The sequence below is a fragment of the Cladophialophora psammophila genome (assembly GCF_000585535.1).
Source record: "Cladophialophora psammophila CBS 110553 chromosome Unknown aczJe-supercont1.23, whole genome shotgun sequence".
In the NCBI taxonomy this organism is placed as follows: domain Eukaryota; kingdom Fungi; phylum Ascomycota; class Eurotiomycetes; order Chaetothyriales; family Herpotrichiellaceae; genus Cladophialophora; species Cladophialophora psammophila.
This window is the reverse complement of record NW_006912944.1, coordinates 263,363-283,979: the sequence shown is the minus strand read 5'-3', so window position 1 is coordinate 283,979 and position 20,617 is coordinate 263,363. Positions and strand designations below refer to the sequence as shown.

The 20,617-nt window shown below is 51.5% G+C and overlaps 9 protein-coding genes across 9 annotated transcripts; 7 read left to right on the top strand and 2 right to left on the bottom strand.

The window, feature by feature from the left end:
* Nucleotides 1-713: 713 nt before the first annotated feature.
* A1O5_11073 (uncharacterized protein) lies at nt 714-995 on the top strand (the record flags this gene model as incomplete). The annotated part of the gene is made up of 1 exon (XM_007751646.1): nt 714-995. A coding segment is annotated over one exon (282 nt), but the record flags the coding sequence as incomplete, so codon positions are not given.
* Nucleotides 996-1,928: 933 nt separating this feature from the next.
* On the top strand, nt 1,929-2,566 carry A1O5_11072 (uncharacterized protein; the record flags this gene model as incomplete). Its single annotated transcript, XM_007751645.1, has 3 exons — nt 1,929-2,094; nt 2,190-2,314; nt 2,450-2,566. The coding sequence occupies 3 exons, from the start codon at nt 1,929-1,931 to the stop codon at nt 2,564-2,566; spliced, it is 408 nt and encodes a 135-aa protein (XP_007749835.1).
* A 508-nt stretch (nt 2,567-3,074) lies between these two features.
* On the bottom strand, nt 3,075-3,281 carry A1O5_11071 (uncharacterized protein; the record flags this gene model as incomplete). The annotated part of the gene is made up of 1 exon (XM_007751644.1): nt 3,075-3,281. One exon carries the CDS (start codon nt 3,279-3,281, stop codon nt 3,075-3,077), a length of 207 nt encoding a protein of 68 aa, XP_007749834.1.
* An 822-nt stretch (nt 3,282-4,103) lies between these two features.
* Nucleotides 4,104-6,406, bottom strand: A1O5_11070 (uncharacterized protein; the record flags this gene model as incomplete). Its single annotated transcript, XM_007751643.1, has 5 exons — nt 4,104-4,698; nt 4,794-4,881; nt 4,976-5,401; nt 5,501-6,254; nt 6,302-6,406. The coding sequence occupies 5 exons, from the start codon at nt 6,404-6,406 to the stop codon at nt 4,104-4,106; spliced, it is 1,968 nt and encodes a 655-aa protein (XP_007749833.1).
* Nucleotides 6,407-6,846: 440 nt separating this feature from the next.
* On the top strand, nt 6,847-8,193 carry A1O5_11069 (uncharacterized protein; the record flags this gene model as incomplete). The annotated part of the gene is made up of 1 exon (XM_007751642.1): nt 6,847-8,193. One exon carries the CDS (start codon nt 6,847-6,849, stop codon nt 8,191-8,193), a length of 1,347 nt encoding a protein of 448 aa, XP_007749832.1.
* Nucleotides 8,194-8,972: 779 nt separating this feature from the next.
* A1O5_11068 (primary-amine oxidase) lies at nt 8,973-11,261 on the top strand (the record flags this gene model as incomplete). Its single annotated transcript, XM_007751641.1, has 4 exons — nt 8,973-9,484; nt 9,535-9,876; nt 9,931-10,359; nt 10,412-11,261. The coding sequence occupies 4 exons, from the start codon at nt 8,973-8,975 to the stop codon at nt 11,259-11,261; spliced, it is 2,133 nt and encodes a 710-aa protein (XP_007749831.1).
* A 715-nt stretch (nt 11,262-11,976) lies between these two features.
* Nucleotides 11,977-12,948, top strand: A1O5_11067 (uncharacterized protein; the record flags this gene model as incomplete). Its single annotated transcript, XM_007751640.1, has 1 exon — nt 11,977-12,948. The coding sequence occupies one exon, from the start codon at nt 11,977-11,979 to the stop codon at nt 12,946-12,948; it is 972 nt and encodes a 323-aa protein (XP_007749830.1).
* Nucleotides 12,949-14,316: 1,368 nt separating this feature from the next.
* A1O5_11066 (6-phosphofructo-2-kinase) lies at nt 14,317-16,409 on the top strand (the record flags this gene model as incomplete). Its single annotated transcript, XM_007751639.1, has 3 exons — nt 14,317-14,522; nt 14,577-16,248; nt 16,302-16,409. The coding sequence occupies 3 exons, from the start codon at nt 14,317-14,319 to the stop codon at nt 16,407-16,409; spliced, it is 1,986 nt and encodes a 661-aa protein (XP_007749829.1).
* A 1,589-nt stretch (nt 16,410-17,998) lies between these two features.
* A1O5_11065 (uncharacterized protein) lies at nt 17,999-19,817 on the top strand (the record flags this gene model as incomplete). Its single annotated transcript, XM_007751638.1, has 3 exons — nt 17,999-18,116; nt 18,182-18,944; nt 18,995-19,817. The coding sequence occupies 3 exons, from the start codon at nt 17,999-18,001 to the stop codon at nt 19,815-19,817; spliced, it is 1,704 nt and encodes a 567-aa protein (XP_007749828.1).
* Nucleotides 19,818-20,617: the final 800 nt, after the last annotated feature.

Here is a 20,617-nt window from a genome sequence, read left to right as displayed (position 1 = left end):
AAAGAATATGCAATGTGATGCGCTGCAAGCTGGCAGTCCTCCTCAAACCCTCTTCTGCCCTCTTGCCCTCCATGTTGTGTAACACATGCCGCGTTGCCGCTACTGTCATGGACTGGGCTCATGTCCTTTGCTCCAGACCGGCATCATACAATCCTCACCATGTCTGATTCCCCTCACACTCCTTCCAACTTTCTGTTCTGCTGCTATTCTGGATCTCTCCTTTACTATTACTCTGCATATACATAGGTACCTGGGAGTCTTTGCCCAGAACAAAGAACACCTTCAAACGCATCAAACTCCCTGCCACCCTTCTCCGCCATGGATTCCCTTTCCAAATATCTCAGCCTCATCTCAATAGTTGTGAGATATCCCGTCTCTCTTGCGTTGCTGGGTGTCCTAACATGTCGAATTTTAGCTGGGCATCGCCTCAATCATCCTCTCGGCGTAAGTCTCCCACAGTCTCTTTCAATCTGGACTCTTGGATTCGGCAGTCTTACATCAATCTCCACAGTCTTTCCTGGACGAGGATCATCCACCTAGCCCTCCCATGCCCTCTAGCACTCCCAGTCCTGAGCATAATGACGGCTCTCATCGGACCCTTCATCATGGCATTTTCTGCAAGGGCTAAGAAGAGAGCTCTGGCAATCCTGGCGCCCTACCTCCGATACTTTCTCCCTTTTCTTCCATTTGCTCTCTTCATTCTCTCCCTCGTATACGCAGTCCCCTCCGATATCTTGAGCTGCGGCCTTGAAAGCCAATGGACCCGCCTGTTTCGGGCCAAGAATGAGGATGCCGTGCGTGGAATTGAAAATGCGTTTCGGTGTTGCGGCTTCAACTCGCTACATGATCGCGCGTGGCCGTTTCCCAGTCAGGATGTTGACGTGAGAGCCTGCGAGAGGAGCCTGGGATATACACGTCGATGTGTTGACCCGTGGCGGAATCAGGAGCAGGTCGCTGCGGGATTAGTCGCATTGGCCGATTTATTGAATTGGATCCTTCTGGTAATCATTTCCGAGTTTGAAGCCCGACGGGTTGCATTGTAACTGACTGCTCGCACTGACAGCATCTCGTCGATATAGCGGCGCAACCGAATCGACATTCTATGCGCTTTCCTGTTGTTCCTGATGCCCAACCTGAGCAAGCTAGACTGCTCCGAGGAGCAGAGGAGGACTAGGAACATGGTGGAACCGGGAACACGCAGATCTCTTACTCCGACCATACTGGCGGAGGCTGAGTGGAGGGAAAATGCAGGTGGTCAGTGAATGAACTGGCTCGAAAGTCTGCTCGTGGAGAATCAACAGGCACATCCTCGGTCGATTGGGCGTGTTGCATATATCTGGGGGCTAAACAACTATACAAGGTTTGGGAGATCAGTACCCTGTATCTGAATCAGGTAACAATCTACGACCCGACGGGAGTTCTATACCTAGCTCGCTAGGTATTGCTGACTGCCCTATCTGCATATGATTCCTAGAACATGTCGCTGGCTCTCGTATCATCCATCTCTCTTTAGCTCACCGCTCCCCGAGCGTTAATCCTTCTCGCAAATTGGCAAATTGCTTCTGTCTTTCTAGAACGGTACAATACGGGGCTCTGGAGGACTTGACTATTGTGTGTCAACCACGCACGAGATTTGATTCGCCACCCCATGGGCGGGAGTTTAATGTATTTGGTGTCTCGGTCATCCATGAAGGAGTGAGAGGGCACCACGTTGGCGACACGATGGCCAACAAAATGTTGCCTTATCATTATATGGGTCGGCGTGCGCCTGGTATCAATCAAACTCAAATGTATAAGAGACCAGGCACATCCCCGTTACTCTTGACTGTCGGTTCATTTGTTTCTCCGTCATTTGTCGCTCTGGTGTTCATTCCCTTTGACTATTCCTGCGCCCGACCAAGTATTCAGGCAACCCACGATTTACAACCATGTCTGCCACCACCGGAGCTTGCCTCTGTGGTCAGATAAAGTATGAGTTCACAGGCGACATCGCGCTGAAAGCATTCTGCAATTGCAAAGACTGTCAACGTTGGGGCGGCTCAGCTGGACTCCCTAATGTTGTCATTGACCGTGAAAGCTTCAAGGTCACTGCCGGTAAGAAACTGACAAGGGCAGTAGTTTGCCGCTCGCTCGCCCTTACCGAGTACTTCCGCCATCTTAACGAATGCTGATATGTTTCGTTCCACCAGGGACGCCAAAAGCTTTTGACGTCGTTGGTGACAGTGGCAAAATCAATCGGCATTTCTTCTGCGGACATTGTGGGTCGAGTCTGTACTGCGAGTTGGAAGTCATGCCTGACAAGACCGTTGTCAAAGTAAGTGGTGCCATTCTCTGTGCATCATGATACCGGCACATAGTGGCACCGTTCAAGCACGGCTTTGGTGACGATCGTGCATGAGGAGAAACGTGACACGATGCCGGGGATGCCTTGCTGATTCTCCTGTTGCAGGCCGGGAGTCTAGATCAACCAGACGTCAGGGAGATGCAGGCCGAGCTCTACGTCAAAGACCGCGTGAGCTACATGAAGCCGATCGAGGGTGCCAAGCAGGTTCCTGCTTTCCTTTGAGCGTGGCATTATATGGGGTTTGGAATGATGGGTTGAGAGAATGCAGGACAATTGGCACACCGTATTCAGTATTCCTGTCTCAGATGGCACGAATCCAAAGTAGATGCCCACTCTCGCATTTTGACTTCGGAACTTTTGATCCTTCCCAGGCCGTTTCAGATATCGGGAGTTAAAGAAAGAGACATTTTAAGACCACTTTTCTGTCAAATTCCTCGGGTACTGACAGTCCCAGAGGAGGACAACACTGTTCCATCATCCTATTCGCACAAGAGACATGGACGGTCGAGTTCTGGCTCCCTCGACACCCGATCTTTGATATTTGAATTGGGGCGTCGGCTCGCGAAGAGTGAAGGCACGTGGCTTAAAAAGCTCATCGGCGTGCATTGTGACACCAAAAAACTGCCGTCCCGATAATGGTCGATCGACTGCTGTTGTCTACCTCCCAACATGTTTTTGTTTTCGAACGGCTGGTATCTGACGAGTGTGTTTTCTTGCTCATGCCTCAAAATCACTTCGCCCAATAGATTTTATTCATCTTGTGACCTTTCTGCCACAGTGCAGGAAAGCTGGAATCCTGTTGAGGGTATTTCTCGCGTTGCTCACGTTGGATGCGCAGTGCCGCCGCAGAAAGTCCAACGCAGACCGCGAAGACAGGGTCAATGAATCTGCAAAATGAAAGATATAAGTTAGCTTTGGGGACCGTAGATGAGGCCATAAAGTGACACGAGACTAGACTTACTTCGAAAACAGCCAAGGCTGAGCGACGGATGCCATGATATGCGAATTGAAAGTGATAGAGTCCTCAAAGCCGACGAGTCAAGCCTACGCGAGGTCTGAGGGGAAAATGCGAAGCTCAGCAGGTTCGAGCTTTGTAGCGGAAAACGAGGCTGCAATTCTCCGATTTGCCAGCCTCGTAGCCTCGTCAATGCTCGGCGAGACGACAATTCCTCCCCTTTCCTTCTCTTCTAATCCATTTGCACGCACTGATGGGCTAATTGAATCCCCATGAAGCAAACGATCTACGGTTGTTGTAGTGGCAGGTAAGAACAGACAAGATAGGGCGTCCCGTCCTGAATCAACGCAGACCAGTCAGAGCAATTCCCCGTCGAGTTTTGTTGATGCCAATCTGCAGTAATGAGCCTCTATGCTAGCTTGCTCATTAACTCCTCCACGTCAGGACTCGGAGGCGGTTGAAATCTCTGCCTGTATCTTACCCTGCATGGCCTGATGAGCAACTTGCACTACGTTATGTACGACATATACTCTTGTGCCTCTCTGAAAGAGCTGTTGTCCACTGAATCTCTATCCAAATTAAAGAGAGTATGAAGAACTTGAACGCCTTCAAGGCAGGACACCCGTGTGTCTAAGATAGGCCTCGAAATTCTAGACTCTACATTCAAGATTGACCTGAGTGATCCATCAACATACCATTTCTTGTGAACCCATTGATGGCGTCTGTTCTTGACACGCTAGTAATCTATCGATACAGATCGTAACGGACCTCTTCCGCGCATCCTCGTAGACTCATATTCTCGTACTACGATGAAGTTGCCCTAGTCAAATACTTCGCGAACCACTCATACCGTCTCCGCTCGATATCACTCAGCGTGCTCCCCTTATTGAATATATGTCCCTCGCCATCGTAGACTTTGATATCAACCGCTGCGCCTGCCTCCTTGACGATCTTGGCTAAATTGTATGCTTGATTTGGCGGTACAATAGCATCATCTGCTCCACTGATAATCAGCAGCGGGCTCTTAATTTCCGAAGCGTGAGTTAGAGGACTCCTGTCTTTCAAGATAGCTTCTTGCTCGGCGGGCGAGGTGCCAGGAGGGTAGCATAATGGCGACAGATATTGGGATTCAAACTTGTGCGTCTCCTCAACAAGGAGCTTCATATCCGATATTCCACTCTCGGCTACTCCGCAAGCCCACACCGAAGGGTATTTGGCCAAAGCCTGCATCGTTGCATAGCCGCCTGCAGAATGACCCGTGATTCCCACCCGTGATTTGTCAACAAGCCCTTGCTGAGCTAGGTACTCAACGGCAGAAACGGCATCTGCGATGTCGCTAACCCCCCACTGCCCGGCGAGCAGGTTGCGGTATGGACGCCCATAGCCAGTGCTTCCGACACTGCGGATATGTGTTAGTTTGTAGCAAGACCAAACAAGCGAGATCGATGAGTTCTCCAAACTCGAAAGACTCTTACAGCGAGTGAGAAAACTTACTGGTTAACTTGCACCAGCGCGTAGCCCCTAGTCGTAAGTGCCTGGTCGCGAAGTGAAAATCCTGGTCCTTCCTGGAATGTTGGACCTCCTGATAGACAACCGTTAGTTTACACTGATATTAACACAGAAAAAATTAACCCCTTGATATACAAAGCGGACGCTTAAGGCGGAGAAGAACCTACCGTGGACCGCGACGATGAGGGGCGGAAGCGTGCCAGCTGGAGCTTCGTATTGTGGATTCTTCGGAGGATAGAAGAGACCATATGCATTACCACCGCCGGGACCGTGTATGCGCGGGAAGGTAATAGCCTGTGGAAGGGAGACATAATCTTCTGGAAGGGATGTTTGGGTCGACTTTTGCAAGATTGTTCCAAGTCCTTGTTCGTTGATATCAATCACTGTAGCCAGCATCGGAATGGTAGGAGTTGCTCCTATGATAGCGAAGGAGGTGTCAGATACTGGCTTCAGGGCATCAAGCATGATCTCGACAATAGTGCAGCTGAGATCTCTCCATTCAAGTGTTCGCGTATCTGCGAGAATGGTGGTACAGCGGCCCTGATAGTTGAAGACGGCCACCATAGTGGAAGGGTCCAAGAGGCAATAGGAAGCTACAAATATCTATTAGCTCGTAGCGATGTGTGGCTGAGCCCTTGCAACGATATCCCTGCGAGGTGCCACATGGTTCTCTAGAGGAGCGGGGAACTCACAGCCTCCCAGAAACCAATCCGCAAATCCAAATTCCGCGTCCTCTAGGCCCGCCAATATGAGTTGTTGTACTTCACCATTGGAGAACGAATATAGTTGCCAGAAATCAGTCTGATCCGAGACAAAGTAGAGCACACCATCATCACCCCAGCGTGGCTGGGTTATGCTGGCCTTGGTCTGCTGGCCAACAATGCATTTAGGGCTCTTGGCCTTGCCATCTTCCCAATCAGCGAGCCATAGTTCTGTGTTATCCCAAGGCATGTTGGGATGATTCCATTGTATCCAACATATCTTCGTCCCGTCAGGACTGAATCTCGGATATGTGTAAAAGTCGGAACCAGTGACAAGGGGCCGAACCTCGTTTGTGGACGAGTCAATGACCACAAGAGAATTTTGTATGTCTGCAATCTTGGATGCATGATGGTCTTCTTTAATGGCCACGGTGTATTGAGAATGGTGAGGATGGATAGCAAAGTCGGCGTAGTATACCTTGGGATCTGCTTTCAGGATAGGGATGGTTTCGCCTGCTTCAGGGTCGAGACCGAAGACACCCTTGGTCTCCCAATCCGTGAAGATGATATGGCCTGTAGACTCATTAAAGACAAAGGAGGCACCGCCATATTCATGCACCTGGGACAAGCAGTTGTATTGCTTGGGAAGGACGTCTCTCTTCTGTCCGTTGTAGTGCTCGACGATGACGCCTCTCCCTCCCTCGTCTGGCCGTACCTCAAGGAGATAGATTTTACCATTGTCGCGCTGCCTACATATCAGCGTGATCCCACAGACGACAAGCTCAATCGTACATTGACACATAGTTGATTCAACACAACGGACCCTGGAGCTGCAAAGCATTGCGGCTCAATGGGACTCTTGAACGTTCCATACTCTGCGACTTTGCGAGGAGTCATGGTGGTAATTTTGCCCATCAAGAAAAGTCATCGTGGCCGAACTCGAATTATATGGGCCCATCTTCAGTGGCTTATTAAGGCTGCATGATTTACTGGGGTCTTGTCGGTGTCACCTCGCGGAAAACAGCCTGAGGTTGTGGCCTTCCTAAAAGGGCATCGCGCCATTTCAACACATATACTACCAGTGCCTCGGTACACGCTTCTCGCCTTTGACCGTGCCGACGAGGCACACAACTTCCACATTGGCTTCAAAACGGTGGATCTCGAAAGAGGCCCGGTCCGAATACATCTGCATCCTTGTCCGCACTTGCTGGTACACATCAACTCCTGCTCGGACTACATGCGAACAACAACGTTCTTGTATTCGCGACTTGTCACTTGAGGGTAGACAATGGCTGTCAACCCTGATCGATACGCTTCTATGATCCTGCGCAGCCCCAATGTCCGATCTCCTCGAAGTCCTCCCTGATTTTGACCTCAAACCGTATACGCATCTCCTCCATTCCCTAGAGAAAAATGACATTACTGTCACCGATCTGATCTCTCTAGACCCGAAAGAGATTGCCAGAAAATGCCCTCTTCCTTCGGCCGACGTCCAAAGATTGGTGGAAGATGTCATTCAGTCTCTGCAACGCGACATACTGCAAGGAGTAAGGAAGAAGCGCAAGATTACAGCCACGGATGTGGGAGAGACAGCAGATGATGGACCACAGGTGAAGGGGACAAAGATGGACTTGCCGTTGAAAGTTAGGACCCTGGATCCAAGCATAGATCAAGCATTGAACGGAGGCCTGTACCCAGGTCACATCACAGAGGTGGTCGGAGAGAGTGCTGTCGGCAAAACTCAGTTCGTCCTGGGGCTGTTGCTGTCTGTTCAACTACCTCCCCCCAAAGGGCTCGGAAAAGGGTCAATCTACGTTTCAACTGAAGGACCACTCCATACCAAGCGGCTGAGCCAGATGCTTCTTCACCATCCCGAGTACGACGGCTTGAAGCCTGATCAAGGACCATCACTTGATCGTGTGCATACCATTGCAACCAACGACCTGGAAGCACAGGAACACATCCTTCGGTATCAGCTTCCTGTTGCGGTCCAGCGATTCAATATTGGACTGATCGTCCTAGATTCAGTGGCCGCAAACTTTCGAGCCGAACACGAGACCCGGACGCCCGCTCAACTCGCTGACCGCGCCTTTGAGCTGGCCAAATTGGGGCACATGCTAAGACGGGTCGCTATCGAAAACGACATCGCGGTCGTGGTCACCAATCAAGTGTCGGACCGCTTCGATGGTTACAAAATTCTACCTCAGTCTTCATCACCGGCAATGACTTCCTCTCCTGCAGTACCAAGAGCGTATGCACCGGCGGTAGTGGATCGGCGGAACGAGGCCCAGAGCCTTGATCACCAACAGCGCTTCTTCACCGGGTGGGGAGACGAGAAAGGAAAGACTAGTAGGCCGGAACAATTAAAGACACCCGCGCTCGGACTGGCATGGGCCAATCAAATTTCTGCTCGCATCGTCCTTAAGATGGAGAGTGAACGACAGGAATACGCGGGCGGCAATATGTGGAAAGACAAGAAGAAAAACAGGACCTTCTCGGTTGTCTTTGCTCCATGGGCGAGCCCCACCCATTGCCCCATTCGGTATGAGATTGCAATGCAGGGTGTGGTTTCAGTTACAGACACTGAAAGGCCCAAAGGGGCACTTGCAACCGTAGATGAAGAGCATGCGGACTTGCTGGACGAGGCTTTTTGGGCTACGGATGAGGATGATGAGTTTCCATGATGGTCTCCCGTGGGCTCCGCGGTATTAGATCTGGTTGGATATATCAGAGAGGGAGTGGCTAGCAATATGGACCTCATCGGAGGACATCGTCTTGAGCCCCGCACATTACATACGTACCAAACAGTGTTTAATTTTCTTCTGGCCAAGGAAAACAGCGAAACAAATCTAGAATCTGACAAAACTCGGCGAGACGACTCCAGGAGTCGAGGGGCACAGAAGGTGCTGGGTAAAAACGGGTCATTTGATATTCGTGCAGGCATCTAGGCATTTGGGCAGTCCTTGGGCAGTCAAAGGCAGTGAAGATATGTCGACTACTTAACCCCAATCCAGTATGTGTAGCCGACGTCTGCCACCTGATTGGCTCGAAGTCCTTGGAAAGGTTGAGCTTGAATTCATCCCGCTTTTGCTCCTCCCGACGACAATCACGTCGAGCACAACAAGCAATCCGCTTTTATGGCATTCATATCGTAATATAAACATCGCCTCTGGGGCCCTTTCGTCGGGATCTTATCACCTCGGTACCTGCCCACCCGCCCGCTTGTGGTGGAGAAATTCATACATGGCAAGTAAATTATCCGATCCTGAGGTCAAGCCGTTTGAACCTTGAAGGACAACTCCGAATATCAGCATCATCCTGCCTGCTTTTATTGAACCTCTCGTCCCTCTAGCTACTCAGGCTGACTTGAGGTTTTTCATCTCCTCTCCCCTCAATTCATTTCTCCTTCCTCGTTCTCTCCCGCTTTGTCATCTTGCCCGTCGTAGAGGCAGTCGATGAGACAATGGCCGCCACAAATGGCCACACCGTCCCCAAGGTGACATTCAAACATCCTCTGGATCAGTTGAGTGTCGACGAAGTCAACGTTGCGCGACAAGCAGTTCTTGACGCTCGCAAGGCTGCCATCGTGTTCCGCAACATTTTCACTGTTGAACCAGCTAAAGCCGAGCTGATTAAGTTCCTCGCCGCTGAGCATGCCGGTACTCTCTCGTCTGGCACACCCCGGCCTCCTCGCCAGGCTCGTGTTCAGTATGACGTCGTGTTTGAGGATCGACGCCACGAGTACATGGAATCAGTGATCGATGTTGCCTCAGGCAAGGAAGTCGAGCACAAGCGGGTGCCTCCGACTTCCCAGCAATCTCTGACCTTGGATGAATTTAAGCAATTCAATGACGTGTGCGTGGAATCAGAGATGTTCAAGAACGCTGTCAGAGAGCTCAACCTTGATGAGAAATTCGAGGTGGCTATTGACCCATGGCCTTACGGCGGTCCGGATGTCGGAGAGGTCACCCCGAGGTACGCATCTACCCACTACTGCATTATCCAGACGTTAACATATAACCTAGATATACCCAAGGTCTATGCTTCGCTAAGCTACGAAACGGCAACCCAGATAGCAACCATTATGGGTTCCCTCTACCCATTATTCCAGTGATGGACACTTACAAGCAGGAAATCGTTCGGATCGACCGTCTAGCTACTGGTGGCACCGAGGACGGCCTCAACTATGGCACAACCGGCAAAAACGTCCTCGAACATTGTAAACCTGCTGAATACGTCCCAGAGTTGCTGGATACTCCTCTCCGCAAAGACCTGAAGCCCTTGAACGTGATCCAGCCGGAAGGCCCATCATTCACCGTCAGTGACGACTCTCTGGTCGAATGGCAGAAATGGAGGTTTCGAGTTGGGTATGTAGTCCTCTCCGCTCGTGCGAATGTTCGCTGCTGACTGAGATGGCCCAGATTCACTCCCCGTGAGTGCGCCGTTCTTCACGATATCCACTACGACGGCCGGAGTGTGCTCTACCGCTTGAGTTTGTCCGAGATGACTGTTCCGTATGGCGACCCTCGACCTCCATTCCAACGGAAGCAGGCTTTTGACTTTGGCGACGCTGGTGCAGGTAGAGCTGCGAACAATCTTGCCCTTGGTTGCGACTGTCTGGGCGTCATCAAATACATCGACGCAATGCTGGTTGACACAGAAGGCAAACCCTCGGTGTCAAAGAACGTCGTCTGTATCCATGAGCAAGATAACGGAATTGGTTGGAAACACACCAACTTCAGAACCAACCGAGCTGTGGTGACCCGATTGAGAGAATTGGTTGTTCAGTTCATCATTACATTGGCAAATTACGAGTACATCTTTGCCTACAAGTTCGATCAAGCTGGAGGGTAGGTTTGAGAAACCCCGTGGCTGTCACTGAGTGCTTATATTCTATTGCAGCATCACAATCGAGACTCGAGCCACCGGAATTGTCTCGGTGGTCAATATTGACCCTGGCAAGGTTAGCCCTTATGGCAATGTCGTATCCCCTGGCGCCCTTGCCCAAAACCACCAGCACATTTTTGCCGTTCGAATCGATCCCGCGATCGATGGCCATTCAAACACCATTCTCACTGAAGAATCCCTACCTATTCCTATGAACCCGAAGACGAACCCGCATGGCAACGGGTACGAAATCCTCCGCAACCCTGTCACCAAATCAACATCCATCCACGCCTCCCCTTTCACAAACCTGACCATCAAAATGACCAACCCGAACAAGGTCAACCCCGTCTCCCAACGACCAGTTTCATACAAGTTCATTCCCACTCCGTCCCAGTTAATCCTCGCAGACCCAGGGTCGATCGCCGCCAAGCGTGCAGCCTACGCCCATCACCACGTGTGGGTGACCAAATACCGGGACAATGAATTATTTGCAGCAGGAGAGTTCACAAATCAGTCACAGCTCGAAGTGGGCGGTGTGGCGGACATGGCGGCGCGCAACGACGACGTGGAGAATGAGGATGTTGTTGTCTGGAACGTCTTTGGTCTTACACACAATCCCCGTGTGGAAGATTGGCCCGTGATGCCTGTGGAAATTCACCAGGTTCACTTGCGCCCAGCGGACTTTTTCGTGAGAAACCCGGCCTTAGATGTCCCGGGCCGCAAGAACGTCGCTAGCGTGGAGGTCGGAAGAGAAGCGAACGGTGAATGCTGTCATGCGAACGGGAATGGATCGGTACAAGCTACTCCAACTTCGCATCTGCAAGGTGCCGGAAGCACGCCTGTTGCAGAAATTAATAGGCATTAGATCATGATAGCCATATAGAAAGTTGTTGGAGGGCCACAGTGCTGGTGTATATAAGCTGCGAGGGGAACAAAGCAGGCAGGTCATAATGGGAAAAGGTACAACAATCTTTGTACTGGGGAACACAACCAAATCAGTCAACAGCACACAGGAGAGCGTCCTTCAAGAATTGCCTGCCATTACAAACCTCCAGATAAGCGGCTGAGCCCAACGAGAGGTGCAATTCGAAACGAGCGTGGACAGGACCCTTGAGATGTCATCTAGTCTAGCCTTTGGCATATTACAAGAACGGGTCAAACATGTGCTCCGTTGCCCATTTCATCAAATAGTGCCACACTTTGACTGACCAGACGAGTCGGCTGTCTCCATGGTGCAGCTTGATGATCTTCAGTTCGCGGATCTTCGAACCTTTACCGAGACGGAATGAACTTCGGCTCGGTCCGAGTCGGCGTGGCCAGCATTGCCAGCGACGCAGCCTTGCCAGGTCACCTGGTGGCGCCATTCAGTGAGGCGCCTGCGCCTTGGTTCCCCCGCTGATTAATGCTCAGGTATCAGTTCGAAGAGCGAAGAATCTTCAGCAACTGATTGCCTATGATCTTCCGCTAGTCAAAGGTTATGTCTTATTATTTCATCTTTTCTATCTTTATCGTGCCCATATTCCCTGCAATTGGCCCATCAATTGCCGCCACGAGTCGGACAGCAACCGCCGCTACCCTCGATGAAGATCCAATATCGAGATGAGAGCCTCGAGTTTGAGGATATTCCAGACGAAACCATTAGTGATCTGGCGACGAGATGCGCCGAGAGGATTGGCGCCGACGTGGAGCGAGTATCTCTCTTCTTCCTCCCCAAACCGGGTTTCGTCAAGCATCCTTTTTCCGACCGCAGACTGAGCGAATTCCTCACAGCGAGCACGCGAATAAAGCTAGTCGGCACGCCCAATACTGAGGTCAAGAAGATGGAAGACATGGGTGCGGCAAGGCGAAGAGTGTCGCGCCCGAGCAGCTTCAGACCGGCCAAGGCAAACAAGGTCCGCGATTTCAAGAAAATCCAGGAAGAAAGCACCTACACCTTTCACGCCATCGAGCCTCTACCGTATTTGCCGAACCCAGAAAAGAGTAGACGGTTTTTGGAGCGACTGGTGAACGATCCGGGCGTTAAAGCAACGATGCGCAAGCACAAGTTCAGCGTCGGGCTTCTTACAGAAATGAATCCCGCTGAACACACAACCCACGAGTCGAAGACATTGGGCTTGAACCGCAACCGGGGTGAAGTGATTGAGCTGAGGTTGCGGACGGATGCATACGATGGATACAGAGACTACAAAGTGATCCGCAAAACTCTTTGTCACGAACTGTCGCACAACGTCTGGGGAGAGCACGACCAGAATTTCTGGGACCTCACCAAACAAATCGAGCAGGAGGTGGAGCGCAATGACACAATGCATGGCGGACATCGGTTGTCGAACGAGGAATTTTACAATCCCAACGATACGTACGAGGATGCTGAGCATGCGGATCATGGGGGCTGGACGGGAGGGAGCTATGTGTTGGGAGGGTCGCAGGATGGCGGTGCTGAGAGCGAGAGTGGCCTGAGTCGACGGGATATTCTGTTTCGGGCCACATTGAACCGCTTGCAAAAAGAAAAGGAGGCGAGAGACGGTCAAGACTCGTCTCCGCCACCATCTTAGTTAGTGGTCTCCTTATGCGATAGCAAGGCGTTAGGGGTTTGCCTGTTTGCTTGCGCATCATGGTGAATGCGTCTTTCTGTTCACAGTCCGGCAGAGGGCATGCCACTTGTCTAGATCCCTACTGGGTATTGCGGTATTAGTGCTGTGTTGCATCTTGGTAGAAACAGGTCGTGTTCCTCTTTTTCCTTTGTCTTCGGGCCCCGAACCATAGCCCCAAGTATGGAGTACGGGGTGCTCGTAATACCACAAACCCGGGTACCGGAAAGCGTAGGCTAAGCGTCTTGGAGTCAGTGGGAAAGGTCTTGGAGAAGGCCTCACTAGCTCCTGTTGGTCCTCAGATCGGCCTAGTTAGCGAGGCGAAGTCAGGCAGGCAGGCCTTTGGCGAGCCAAGCAAGGCTCGCCTTTCTGATTCAGCCTTCCCAGCGACAAAGGTTTTGATTGTCCGGGATAACAACGGAGCGATACAGGAGCTAGCCCGGCTTCAGCATCCGACATCAGGCGCGTGTGCTAGTCCATTAGGGCTGGGGAAAGCTTGCGAAGCAATCAGGAAGGGAGCGGATGGCGGTTGGCGTGACATTTGGGTGCCTAGACTGTCAGTCGTTGCTCCGTACTCCGGAAACTGGACATACTGTACTGGGTACTCCATGTATGCTCGCGCCTCAGCCGCCGGGAATCGTGCTGGTTGAGAGATTTTATGTATCAGACAGCGATAACAGTGGAATGTGTTTCCCAGGTGCAACAGAAGTCGTCATCATCGTCGTCGCTGTTGTCAGCATCATTGTCACCCGTTGGATGTGTCCCGTTTGAGCACGCCCTGGTTACTTGTTAGCTCTGCTGCAAGGTTATCTGTCCCCCTAAAAACGCAGACGTCACTTCCGCCCTCCCTGCGTTTGGCCATTTTGAGCCCGGCAGAGAGGTCACTAGGTGAACCACAGGCGCAAGTGAATACTAATAGAGCAGGAGCTCCTGCTCTGCTCTGCTCTGCTCTGCTCCAAGGTATGTCTGTACTTACTACCCAGTACCTACTACCTTGTACCTACTACCTTGTACCTAGCATGCAGGTCCTCTTCCCGCTCCCGTGTCTGGTTTGAGTCAAAAAACTGTTCTACTTGAGGACCTGTCACAACATGTCAGATTCTTCACCACTTGCTCCTTAAATACTTCTTCCCTCATTTATTCCCTTGTCCTCCCTTGCTCAGACAATTTCTAGTGTGTTTGGTTTGCTGGTATCGATACTGAATGTCTCTGCTAGAAGGGTCGAGGCAGACCTCGCCTCCCTTGGCTGCGAATTCCCCAGACCCTGTCCCAGTGGCAATCTTGAATCGTCGCTTCAGCGAACAGTTTTCTGACCTGGCTCGAGTCGCAATCATGACGAATGCCTCTGCATCTACACATGAGGCCGAATCCCTTAATCATGTCGCATACCATTCCAGTCTGATGCCCCCTCTCAAAACCTCCTTTGGCAGATCTGCATCCAACATCTCCGCACACAAACTGCCACCGCAACCAACAAACGCCCTGGGCAGAGCTTTGACCGACACTCCTGCGCCCAGTGCGCCCACAAGTCCGCAGATGTAAGCAGAACGAGAGTCCTGAGAAGCAATAACCAGAAGTGCTGACTTGGCCAGACATGCCCGAAGCAGCTCGAACGTGTCGGGCTCCGCAACCCCCAAAATCCGTGCCACCACCCTCGATATCCCCGGACTGACTCGATCCAAAGTCTCTCCGAATGGTCAAATATCAGAAAGAGATGTTGCGGCCAAGCTCATTATCATCATGGTCGGATTGCCCGCAAGAGGGAAGAGTTATATCGTCAAGAAGATCGCTCGCTACTTGAACTGGTTACAGCACCCAACCAGAATATTCAACGTTGGAGACCGTCGAAGAGTGGCTGCTGGAGTTGGTCAGCCCATACCCGATCGAACGACTGCTGCGCTCCGTGAATCTGTGCGTCGAATGAGCTCCACCACCCTCGGGCCTCCGAGCATCGTTGATCATGCTGAACTGCTCCCACCGCCTGCTGTCGAGACTCAGATTCTCATTAATGGCGAGGTCACTTCTCCCATAAGTCCGCTACAAATGAACGGCCCCTCCAAATCCGAAGAAGATAAGAAAGACGCCATTCCTATGTCTGCCCCCGAACCCATGGATCAGTCTGCGCAATTCTTCGACCCGAACAACATCAGGGCAAAGCAGTTGCGAGAACAGGTGGCGCATGCAGCCTTAGATGAGCTCTTGAAATACGTTCTAGAAGACGGCGGATCGGTAGGAATCCTGGATGCGACAAATCATACGCGAGAGCGACGTCTGTCACTGGTCAGGCACATCAGGGAGCGCGATGAGAACATCAATATCCTCTTTGTCGAGTCTCGATGCCAGGATAAAAACCTGCTGGAAGCAAATATGCGACTCAAACTGTCCGGTCCCGATTACAAGGGCAAGGATCCGGTCGCTGCTTTCAAGGATTTCCAGCAACGTGTTCAACAGTATGAAAAATCATACCAGAAACTAGACGAGTTCGAGGAGGAACATAACATGGCGTATTGCTCCATGATTGACGTGGGACGGAAAATGGTGACACATCAAGTCAAGGGCTTCCTCTCCATTCAAACCGTCACCTACCTGATGAATTTCAATCTGGCACCACGACAAATCTGGATCACTCGACATGGCGAATCGATGGACAACGTTAATGGTAAAATCGGCGGTGACAGCTCGTTGAGTCCCGACGGTGTGAGATATGCTCAGGCTCTTGCCAAATTTATCGGGGTCCAATGGAAGGCGTGGGAAGACTACCAGGCGGAAAAGCAGGCAAATACTCATTTCCCACCGCTTCCGGGCGATACAACACCGCCAAATCCGGAATATACCGCGCAGACTCTCCAAGAGCGGAATTTCTGCGTGTGGACGAGTATGCTAAAACGGAGCATCGAGACCAGCCAGTTTTTCAACGACGAGGACTATGATATCAAGCAGATGCGGATGCTGGACGAACTCAACGCAGGATCGATGGAAGGCATGACCTACACGGAAATCCGAGATAAGTTCGCCCACGAATACGAGCTTCGAAAGCGAGACAAGCTCCAGTATCGGTACCCAGGCCCCGGCGGAGAAGGATATCTGGACATCATCAACCGGCTGGGAAAAGTCATCCTCGAAATTGAGAGAATGACAGACCACGTCCTAATCATTGGCCATCGAAGTATCTGTCGAGTTCTCCTGGCCTATTTCATGGGTCTAAAGCAAGAGGATATTAGTGACCTGGATGTTCCGTTGGGTGTTGCATATATGCTCGAACCGGTAAGTCAAGTTTTCGCACTAGAGATATACTCATCACTGACGTGGACCTGCAGAGGCCATACGGCGTGGAGTTCAAGGCATATCGCTGGGACCCTGCCACGGATGAATTTGTATATGAGCCAGACTACCGGATGAGGCGAGCTATTGACCCACAAGCCTGATATTTTGTCGCTACCTTTGCACTCCCAAAAATGATACCCCTATCCGCATTTTGCTATGCCCAAATCTTATTCTCCCCGAGCTCCTCGCATATATTCATATAGAAACTAGAGAGTTTGGGGATATGGCGGAACTGCGCGACCTTCTCTCTTCCTGGATCGCCTCACCCAGATGTTTGCTACGACTGGACTAATACTTGTTTTGGATTTTGGCAGGCAAGATTGTTATTGGCAACATCGTCCGGATATGATGACTCGCATGAATTCCTGGGTGGACTAGTGATCAGGCTTTGGAAAATGAAGCAACAGCGTTTGTTGATACGTACAGTAGCGGGCGATGGATATGTCTCACAACTTAGCGGTGGCGTTGGGGAATATGACATGGGGCCGTCGGCCATGAAGGGGGATGCTTACACAGTGTGTCTTCGCAACTCTATCGGGCAGTTCTATTAGCATTAACATGGGTCGGAAAAAGAACACGGATTGTACGAAGTATTTCTGGAAGCAGAGGCAACCTGTGGAGCTGCTAGAGGAGCTCTTTTGCTGGACTTACTGGATTAAGGCATCCTAAACTGCTGCGAATGGTTCTCGCCTCTCTCTGTCACAGGCCCGCTCTGTTTCGCGTGTCTCCGGGAAGACGGGACAAACTAACTCTGAACAATCCTGCAGCTCCAGCGGGTTCGCCAATGGGAATGGGCCCCTGTGCTCTGGTCATCGGCAAAGACTCTTTAGAACTCTTTGGTGTCTTGGTGTCCTAGCGTTGCGACCTTTTTTTCTTTCCGATATCTGCCACAAGTGTGGATGGTCTGTACCTGTGGTGAGTAACCCACGGTGCCACTGTGCCATCAATGCAGTCGTCGAGGAATCGCCAGATGGCCACGCAGTCTTGTAAGGCTCGGCAACAGACTGGAGTCAGTGATTGCTGATAAGAGCTGCTGATGAGAACAGAAAAGTTTGTCCGCGTGTGTCTTGCCGTTGATCCGACCCACTGGTGTCCTGGTGCCCCCATCCGGTCTATCCCTTCTGCTGGGCACCGCTGGGTGACATTTATTAAGACTCTGTCATCGAAGCTTGTCTCGAAAATCCTAAACCTCTTCATTTTTTCTTATTTCTGCGCTTTGCTTTGCCGTTGTCACTGAAAACACACCGGTCTCGCAGTTCACATGGTGACATCTCTCGACCGTATGAGACCCCGCCCAATATACTCCACGTGTATCCTTCATCGGACCATGAGCCTGATGGTCCAATAACACTTGCTGAGGAGGTGCCCGTTGGTTGGTCGTCCGTTAACCCACTATTACGATTCCTCGACAACTGTCAAACAAAGGGACGAAGCGATAGGCATCAGAATAAGCAGACCGCTGTACTCGAGGAGCATTGATTGAGCCCATCTCATTCCCCTAGCACGGAGGACGTGGTGGCTGGCTCGTTGACTACGACACCCTCTTGGCTGATAAGAACACTACCGGCAAGCATATCTGAGAAAAGGGACGAGAACAACCATCTTGTGGCCAGAAGCATAGAAGAAGTCTTATCGCGAGTCGTTGTTTTGGGAAACTTAGTCCTGACAAACTCTGCCATCTCCTCCAGCCATGCCGACCTTGTCGCTCACAAACTTCAACATTGTGTGCGCCGTGCTGGGAGGATTCATCACTCTCTTTGGACTCGTCAGTTACTTGTTCAAGGAGCAATTCTATCTCTCGGAAGCGTGTATGTACATGATGCGCGCATCTGAGGGCCCCTTCCAAATTGACCAAAGGCTGACATTAACACAGTGATTTCTCTGGTGGCTGGAATCATCTTTTCCCCCAATGCCACTGGCCTGATCAAACCTCTTGAGTACGCCGCTGGCTCAGAAGAGAGCCTCGACTACATCACGCTCTACTTCACGCGCCTCGTTTTGGGCGTCCAGCTTGTACTTGCAGGGGTCCAACTGCCGAGCAGGTACCTCTACACGGAATGGAAGTCTCTGGCCCTTCTCCTCGGTCCCGGAATGTGTGGCATGTGGGTGTGTGCAAGCCTGCTTGTATGGGCCATGGTCCCGCATCTGAGTTTCCTTCACGCCCTTGCCATCGGAGCATGTGTCACACCTACTGATCCTGTGCTGTCGAACTCGATTGTCAAGGGAAAATTCGCAGACAAGAACATTCCCAAACCGTTACAGAAGATTATCATTGCAGAGTCGGGGGCCAACGATGGTCTCGGATACCCTTTCTTGTTCCTGGCTCTCTATCTGATCAAGTACACTCAACAGGGAGGCGCTGGTCAGCCCGGAGGAGCATCCAAGGCGATGGGATACTGGTTCGCAGAGACGTGGGGATATACTATTTTGCTGAGTATCGTCTATGGTGCCGTCGTGGGCTGGGTTGCGAAAGAACTTTTGCACTTTGCCGAGGAGAGAAAGTTTGTAGACAGGGAGAGTTTTCTCGTCTTTGCCATCACGCTTGCTCTCTTCATAACAGGGACTTGCGGCATGGTTGGCTCGGATGACGTCCTGGCTTGCTTTATTGCTGGGAATGTATTTACGTGGGACGACTGGTGGGTTTTGACAGAAACCTCCAAGTGACTTTTGTTAAAACTCTCGGCAGGTTCCGGCTCGAAACCCAAGACGACTCGCTTCAACCTACGATTGATATGTTACTCAATATCTCGGTCTTCCTCTGGTTCGGCGCCATCTGCCCCTGGGCATCCTTCCGATCAAACCATGTCATCCCGATCTATCGACTCATTCCGCTAGGAATTCTCATTCTCCTCTTCCGCCGGGTCCCCATTGTATTTGCCATGCACAAAAAGATTCACCAGATCGAGGAATTTCAGCAAGCTGCGTTCGTGGGGTTTTTTGGGCCTATTGGAGTGTCGGCCATATTCTATCTCTATGTCAGTATTGATTTTCTCCAACAAGTCACCGTTAACGGCAGGGTGCGTGAAGACGCAGTCCGTCTCGAAGAAATCATGAGGGTGGTAATTTGGTTTTTGGCGATATGCAGTATTGTCGTTCATGGGCTCTCGATCCCGCTGGGCAAACTCGGTTATCATCTCCCGCGGACTATGTCTCAGGCTCTCAGTAGTGACAGGGAGGATGACGAGCCAGATATTCACTTGGGACCGTCGCATCATCGCAGATCAACGAGTCAATTGCGGCAGAGGAAAGCCAATGGCAACAGGAATCCGGATCGCCGCCCAGTTCCCGCGGCGTTTATGATCGGGCAAAGAAATACGACAAGATCGACCACCATGGATCTAGAGAGCGCACAGGAGCCTGCTCGACCTGTCCACATTATTGAGGACTCGCCGGGGACGTTGGGGCAGCCAAACGAGGCTGGAACGCAGCTAGATAGCCCCGCAAGCGAGCTAGAGGAGCCGAAGCATTCTAATGGCGTGGAAGTAAGTGAGGAGGTAAAGACAAATTGAACGGAGAGTTGGCGCTCGTGGGGTTAATATCCTCGTCTGGATATCTGGGAGAGCGCTTGTCTTTGCACCGTTAGAGAGTCCGTGCACTTAGACTAAGACATAGATAAACCCAGGCCGAAAAATAGAAGCGCGGAAATGGTTGTTTTTGTCGTCTACATTCGCCATGCGCTGGAGTGTTCATAGGACCCGATGGGTGTTTGCCTCGACAAAAAGCGGGCACTGTGTTGAGACGGAGACGCATATCTTCCGCCTGCGCAGTGTGCAGTGTGCACCCCCTCCCACATCGACACTCCACCTTCACCAACCCCTTCACCCTTGCTGGCTTGCTGGGTGCTTGCATGCCAGCTTGCCAACTCTCCAATGTCGAGCCAAACACCACACGCGCCCTGTTCCTGATTTGATAGAAGAAACCAGGCTGTGTCTGTCACAGCCAGCCCTCTTTCCCCGCCTGTGAGGACGAAGGTCACACCAGGACCATACCCCTTGCCGCCACCCCTCCCTTCCTGCTAGCTACATCCCAACTTCACGCAAGGGCAGTCTCTCACCGGTTCTTAGTCCCCGACTCCTCTCTACACTCTCAATCATCAGGTCTCTCACCACTTCATCACATCGAACCCTTCTTCTCAAGAGAAAGACTTGACTCATTGACGGCCATTGACCCCTGTTCGAGCGCGCGCTGAAAACCAACCCGGATGCTTGGTGCCCGTCCTTGACCTGATTTCTCGTCCTTAGTACCACTTTTGACGACTTTCCCTTCCGCTTGCTCGATAGGTCAACCTGCCTCGATTTAGGCTGTGCGG